The sequence below is a fragment of the Thunnus maccoyii genome, chromosome 23, assembly GCF_910596095.1.
Source record: "Thunnus maccoyii chromosome 23, fThuMac1.1, whole genome shotgun sequence".
Taxonomy (NCBI): Eukaryota; Metazoa; Chordata; class Actinopteri; order Scombriformes; family Scombridae; genus Thunnus; species Thunnus maccoyii.
The window spans coordinates 4,984,074-4,991,932 of NC_056555.1; the positions used below are offsets into that span (position 1 = coordinate 4,984,074).

Genomic DNA, 7,859 nt, shown 5'->3' on the forward strand with positions numbered 1-7,859 from the left:
AACCAGGATATGTTGTTTACATGCACAAACAGATCATCTGGATACTCCAAAAAATCTATAGCAAGCATGTTAACATACTCAATGCAGTCCTTGCCTTCAGTGTAACTACTTTGAATGCAACAGCATTGTGCAAAAACCTCCTTTTAAAGATAAATAGTCTTTAAAATCAAGATCAACAGGTAAGATTGGGATATTGGGAAGAAACTTAACATGAGACTTTGGGGTGAAACAAAGGTGGTGAGGATTTACACAAACCTTAATTATAAGCTCTTCCTAATTATTGATTATAGTCACATGCACCTGTTGTCACAAGTTCATCTTCTCTTCCTGCAGGTCACAGAGCCATGGTGATGGTGAGGGATAAGTTGGTGGTCGGCGTGCTTGCTAAGACGGGACTACAGAGGCTTGTTGTGTAATGTTTGAAGAGCAGCTGCTGGCGGCTGGTTCAAAGGGAAACACTGCTGTGTAGGAGGGATGTCAACAACAGCTAAGACTGTAACTTTATCACGTCCTCTACTGATCTTTTCCCCAATTCATCAGACAATTTGAACACAGCACCACCACATGGAAATTAACCATTTTCTTTGTTGTGTTGAAGAGGAAAAACATTTGGTAACACTATTTTAGGTAGCCATTATGTCCTAATGATTTCCTGAAAGTTTCCCAGAAGGAACTGTGTTATTTGGTGCTAATTTTACAGAAAATGGAAAAAAAAGTTGTGAGACTTTTACTTTAGTTAGTTTGTTGTGTTGAGTTTAAATAGCTGTCTGGATTCCCTTAAAGATACAGTTCCATTTAAACCCAAGTAAAAATTTACTCATCATTAATTTATTATAGGAAAGTGTATTCTTTATATACGTATATAAAAATTACACGTTTTGTAGGTTACACTAGCTTGGCAGTTACTGGAAATGCACCAATTGAACACTGTTTCTGTATTAACTATAAATTGTGCAAAATTACATGGTTCTTTACACAAGACTTCCTAGAAAATGATAAGGCGTTTATCAATTAGCAAATAAAGTGTTACCATGGATTTCAGATCAGAAGTAGTTAGCATAATGCATGTACAGTATATAGATACTGCTAAACTGGCCAAAAATACATAATAAGAACTAAAAAATCCATCATTTCTTTTTTGTGTTGATGGTAATTAAGTTTTGAGTTGTCACTCTAGATAAGAGCATCTTCTAAATGTCTGCAATCTAATTGAATTTCCATTATGTTCCTGATTGCACCAGTGTGACTATTCTTACTCTTCGATGTCACTGAAGTACAGAAAAGAGAAAAACCATAAAAGTATGCAAGGATTGGGGTAGCAGGGGACTCTAAGGTCAAGATTTTAATATTCAGAGAGACAAGCTGCTTCCTCACAAAGAATTGCTCCTCTCCAGCAGCAGCGAACCCTTCATGTGTCAGAAAGGATGCTGTCATGTGCACCGCATTTAATTGAATTAGCTCGGCTTTAGACAGGAGAGTAGCCGGAGCCGCGTGTGCATTTCACATTACGCGCTGGCAGTTTATCTGAGCGGCAACAACTGGCAGTGAAACCCAATTCTCAACACGGCTTCTACTTTTAGACCAGGAAACAGGAGGTGAAAGGTTCAGCCGTTGTAAAGCATGAAAGGCTAGAGACCGACAGAGCAGCAGCTAGTTAAACAGGTCATTTCAACAACCCCGCTGAACCACAGGGCCCTAATGTTCATCTGTTAGAAGAAGAAAAGAAATCACACAAGACACTGTTGATTTTAGTTTTTTTTTTTAATGGAATGTATCTTTTCGAGGTATGAAAATAGATCTCACGTGGAAATAAGAAATTGGACAGTGGCTACAAAGGGCACAGCTATAACTGTGTGTGTAATGATGGCAACAGGAAGGCATGTCAGAGAAGCATCACACCAGTCGCATTAGATAAAGGGCACAGCTATTACCCTGTGTGGGAGATGACAACAACACAGAGGCATGTGTTGGTTTCGGCGGTGATACACTGGCAAGAGAAGAGGGGAAGCAGTGGAAAACACTCCCACCAGACAGGAAACAACATGAGCCAGAGTGAAATAACAGCGAGACATCCCTGTATTATGAAAAAACCTGTCACATTTCAATAAACGTTGCCCATACTCACAATTTAGTCTGTACTTTTTGTTACGAAAGGTTTCACAGTAAATAACTTGCAGATGAGAGCTGTAATCTTGAGAACATTTATCTGAAGAAGAACTGTTGTAGATTGGTTTAGGTACACGTCAGTAGGTGGAGCCAAAGAGTCCATTTTAGCTCAACTTAGCTAACTGGCAAGCTTGATTTGCAAAGCAGCGACTGTGGCCAAAATTTTTACCTTAAACAGTCATTACAACAACAACAAAAAAAAAAACTTCTGCAACATGATGAATACATTTTTCTCAGCATTATAAAAACTCCAAGCACCAACAAGAAGACAGACAAGGAAGAGAATTCTCTATGCCGTAGTCAAAAAAAATTGCTGAAGCCAGAAAAAAAATGTCAGTGTATTCCCCCAGTGAGCAACTTTCTGGAATGAATGGAGAGTAATGCTGGGGAGCATACTATCCAGCTCTACTAAAGACTGTCACACAAGAAAGTGGCACGGCAAAAAAAATCTGTGCGCCTTCACAAAATATGCAATTTTAGAAGCTTGATTGACTACTCGCGGGGCTTTAACTGGAAAGCTAAACGCATATACTAACATGAGCCAGCCGGAAACATGCTAGCCCTGTGAGGCACACTAGCTAGCTAGCTTGATAACTGTTAGTTAGCTATTAACTTGTTACCTAAAAGGACAATAAGTTCAAACGCTTTATTCAAGAGACAAATTTATACCTTCTCTTGTCTCATAACTGTCTAAAAACCATTCCTCTTTTGTGGAGCACTTTATATTGAGGGTTAAATGGGTGGTGCACACAGCTAATAAGCTTTGATAGCTTCTCCTGCTCTAGACTCTCTGCCTCTCCGTTCCCTCAAAGTTAAACATTAGCACTGTCAAGACGGTTGGTTATTGCAAATTTGTTTGCCAAAGTTCACCAAAGTTTAACTTGACAGACATGTACAGATCTACATAACTCCACAAGCCAATTAATTGATTTTGCCACAAAATTTCACCTTTATAGTTCAAATTATTTGACATTAAAGCCTGTTTGTTCCTGACCTTTTAAAATGTAACCAGTCCAGATTAAAGCTGACCAAGAAGCTTAAACATGTAGAAAGTATCTATGAATTCCCAGAAATGTTTTAAAAATGTAAAGGTACCTCTATTTTGTGTCTTTGCTTTTGGATATCAATTTGTAGCAGTTTTGGTTTCCGTATTCCTGGGTTTTACTCTAATGTTATTACACTCTTTATCTCCACCCACTGAGATTTAATGCAACCAGTCAAACTGTCTTTAGAACAGTTCAGCTCCTGAAAATTGTCAATATAATAAAAACTCCACAGTGCATGTTACATACTTACTATATTACTTAGCTCCTTTCTGTAACCACTGAAAACAAACTGAGGACAATAACCTAGCATCTTATTTAGATTTAAGACTTGCAGGCAAGCAAAAGATAACCTTTGTATCTGTTTGCTGCCAAATAAAATGACTAACTGTAGAGTGGAAAATGGTTGATGTACACAATGAAAATACTAAGATGTACTGTAGCTATTAATAAATGAAGCAATTGAACAAATGTAGGTCGAGCAGGTATCTCATCATATCTATCATATATTCTGAGCTTCAACACTGCACAAGAGGGCAAAAATCTATGAGTCTTTGGTTCAGTTGAAAACTGAAAATATGAACAATGACACATTTTATCAATAATGAATTGATCTGATTAACCTACAGCAACCATCCTAACTACATAGAAACTCTTATTCCCAATTGAGTTCCTGTGTAACATGTAGGCTATGAACCTCCAAACAAGTATTTCCTGTTCTACTCTAGCAACAACCGCACTGAACATTCATCAACAACATAACATTTTTTATAGAAAATATATATACACATCTAATAAATAAGGGATAAACCCATCGCACGGTTGAATACAGTTGTTTTCTCACATGCTTTTTGTCCATCAGTCTTTAGTGAAAGAAGTCTCTGTATTGAAAAGGGGACGGGGAGCTGCTCTGTGGAAACCACGACATGGAAGAGGGGTTGTCCTGGAGAATTCAGTTGGGTGGTGAAGCGGCGGGGGAAATGCAGCCCGGGTCGATATTCATCCTCCAGCTGAGTGTCCAATTAACCTGCGGATGCAATCAATTAGACAGACTGTAGACTGATGGTGTCTGACCTGTGAGGCAAAGAAATCTAAAGTCACTTGAAACATGAACTCAATACAAGTAGACCTGAGGCTGTTCATTTCATTTCAACAGTCTGGATGGTGTATCACCCAGACGTTATATGGAAAAGCACTTTTTTCACTCACTTTATCTGCAAGTTTGAACTAAAGATATTTACTTATTCTATTATATAAATATGCAGGTATGAAAGAGAGAGTGAGGATTACTGCTCAGCAGGCCGTAGCCAGGATTGTATTGAAGTCATGAGTCTAATTACCCCTCGGCCACCCCTCAGAAAATTTAGACCGGACATCAGAAATCATCTCTGAAATGTTTTAATTATTTGGTTTAGTCATATTTTATCTATTCAGCTATATTTTATGCAAATTAAATTAAATTAAATCCTTTTTAAGGCCTTCTCCACACTGCAAGGAATCCAGTTTTAGTGGGCAAAGACTTCATCCTTTATTTATCCATTTAACTTATTTTTCTTCTGGACTAAAAATGGTCCAATTAAAAAAATACTAAGTCTTAAAAATACTGGAATCAGCCAGAAAATATCCACCATGTTTTTTTTATTTTCAAAATTATTAAATGTTAACATTGCTTCCTGGAAAAATACCGAAGACATGACCTCAGTCTCCTCCTCAACGGTAGACAGTCCTGCTGCACACTAAGACTCCACTAAACTAAAGTCCTGATCTCAGGGACAAATTTCATTCAAATATCCATCATGGCAAGTTAATTTAGTGTCAAAATGACTTTAAATTCATTCACTAAAATTAGTTTTGATCAAAAGGAAAAGAGTTTTTGACCACGGAATACTTAAAAACAATCTGCTTCTTTGAAAAACTGTGAAAATCCTGAAAGTGGTGAGGGGGGTTGTGTTACAGTGTCTCCCTTACAATCAACACCTTGCAGGGACTGGATATATATTGTGAGGCACTTTACTTTACTTCAGGGGGGCGTTCAGGACCACTGTTTGTGTTTGGTGACTTCTGCCTACAATTTATCATAATGAGCGAATAATCACATGCAACCACTTTGTTTACACGTGTTTAGTCCACTGATGTTTTGCTGAGTTGAAACATCAATGTGACAACAAATCACCATGTGCCGCGGTAGAGCCACGTGCATGGAAATTTGCTGTCCAACCAAACACCAGAGCAGCTTGTTTGACTGAACACAACTTTAGCCAGAAATGAAAGAGTGAGATGAGCTGCTGGAGTGTTCATTTGGACTATAGCTGCTCAAACAGCTCTGGTGTGGAACATATAGCTGAAAACACCTCACTACAGCACGGTTTGAGTGTCTAAGTCAATTTAGAAGCGTGTACATAAACTGAACAATATAAGGGATTCACCTGATTTTTTGCGCGCAATCTGTACGTATTGACGCCTAATTTGGAGTAGCTGACGCATATTTTACTAGTTATGAAATGTTCATTTTTATATAAGAACCTTGAGACAGGTTCAAACATTGATTCTGTCACTTAACTCTAGTTTTAAACGGATTCAAAAAGCAAATAAATACCTTTCCAGCACTAATTGAAATAATTACGCGACGTGCGTAATTTATTCTACTTATCGCATGCGTAAAGCCGTATGTTCTGGGTAAGGAGATGCCCTCTTTGTGTAAAATATTAGACCTGCCTGGGAATGTATATCCAGCACATTTTCCTGCGGAGGATTTCATATAGGCAGGCCTACAGCAGCGCTCCCAAACTTTTCTCTACGCAAAAATAAATCCACATTTTGTTCGATTTTGTCCCCTTCTAGAAGAACATTCGCTCTGGCTTTCATCTGTAGGTGAGGACTGTAACCTATGATGAAGATAGACGTCCTCACTCATGGCACTGATATCCAGGGAATAAAACAAAAGTATCAAACGGGTCCTTAATTTGGAAGGGGATCCCCAGGTGGTCCCCGGACCTGGGAAGCCCCCCCTGTTTCTCCCTCTCTGTTTTAGCTGTCTTACCGCAAATGGCGCACCAGTGTCCGCGGGGCTCGCCGCAGGTCACGCAACGTTTGGGGAGCTGCGGACCGTCTTCTGGCCGGGCATCTGCACGACGAGCAGCTGCTGCTTCTGCCGGGTGGACTTGACGGCCAGGATCGCCTGCCGGTTCTTGTACTGGACCATCTGCAAGGTGATCTCCGCGTTCCAGCCCTCGTCCTGCGGGCACCTGAAGTCGATCTCCTTCCCTTCCATCATGACCACCGTGAAGTAGACGTACTTGCCCTTCCGCTCCACGCAGTCCACCGTCTTCATGTTGGCGAAGTGCAGCTCCTTGACTTTGCCCGTGTCCCCGCCGCCGTGGTGAGACGGGTGGTGCTGCGGGTGGTCGTGCTGCTTGGGCGGCAGCAGCAGCACGCCGTCTTCGGTCAGGACGCAGTGCTTCTTCTTCCACAGCTGCAGCAGACCGTCGCTCCGCTTCTCCAGCAGACCTTCTTTGAACACCTTCCTGCCGTTTTCCAGCATCCTCACCTGAACGTGGCTTCCACCTTGGCTGGCTGTCTGACTGGACGGACGGACAGATGGAGAAATGGTTGGATGGACGGCTGTCTATCCTGGAGCAGGTGAAGGCATGGGATGCTGCTTTGACTGCGGCGGTGTGTAGTATTGGTTGTAGTGTGAGGAGGCTGCCTGCCTGGCTGCTGGTCACAGTGTGTGTGTGAGGGGGGGTTTGGGGGCGGGAGGGGTCTGGAGAGGTGCACCGCCCCCCTGAGTGGCACCCAGCCTCTTGAGACACTGAAACAATTACAGACTATTAATAATTCCTAATTGGTCATTATAAAAAACTTTTTTTTAAATTTTGGATTTTAAATACATTATAATTTATAATTATTATAATCATTGCGATAGCAAATATTACTATAATCCTCAATAGAAAGTGCACAGTGCACTATAGGTCGTGTTTGTGTGGTTCATTCCCATTTCAGCTTTATAGGAAATAAACAGCTTGTGGACCAAGGTAGCACCTGACAGTAATGCTATCCAATACAATAACTGCAACAAATTCTGTATACGTCAAGAAATATCTTAACAAATACATAATTTGTTCACATAATGTTCACTTTTCTACACTTTGTCAGGGTTGTTCATTGACTCTGGTCCTGTTTGTTAGAGGGGTTTGTGGTGTTCAGCTATGGAAAGTAGCCAAGTATATATCCACAGAATTTGGAGCTACTTGTGCTTGAGTTTTTCCATTTTATGCTACTTTATTTACGGTTCTCAACATGGGGGTTGGTAAACATCAAGTGGCTCTCAAGATTAATCTGACTGGTCCCAAAATTCACGGCTTCAGGCCTCTAAGAATCCGTCATATGAAATAACCTGACAAAACAAAATCACTTCTTGGTTGAGCAGGACTTTGTTGTAATGAGGTACTTTTACAATGTGGTGTTGCTATTTTCACTTTAGGATCTAAATACGTCATCCACCATGGTCCTATCAGATTACACTGTATTATCCAATGTTTTTGTTTTGGCTTCCTCCAGCATGTGTCAACAGCTTTGGTATTACTGTGGCTAATGTGTGTGAAAATAATAGGGCAAACCAATCAACAGTCTTTTCACACTAAGGCTTTG

General features: G+C 40.4%; 1 protein-coding gene across 1 annotated transcript; it reads right to left on the reverse strand.

Annotated features, from left to right (window-relative positions):
* Positions 1 to 1,742: 1,742 nt before the first annotated feature.
* phlda1 (pleckstrin homology-like domain, family A, member 1) lies at positions 1,743 to 7,028 on the reverse strand. The gene is made up of 2 exons (XM_042402758.1): positions 6,250 to 7,028; positions 1,743 to 4,236 (listed from the first exon to the last, which is right to left on the reverse strand). The coding sequence occupies exon 1, from the start codon at positions 6,748 to 6,750 to the stop codon at positions 6,289 to 6,291; it is 462 nt and encodes a 153-aa protein (XP_042258692.1). The 5' UTR covers positions 6,751 to 7,028; the 3' UTR covers positions 1,743 to 4,236; positions 6,250 to 6,288.
* Between the last annotated feature and the right edge of the window lie 831 nt (positions 7,029 to 7,859).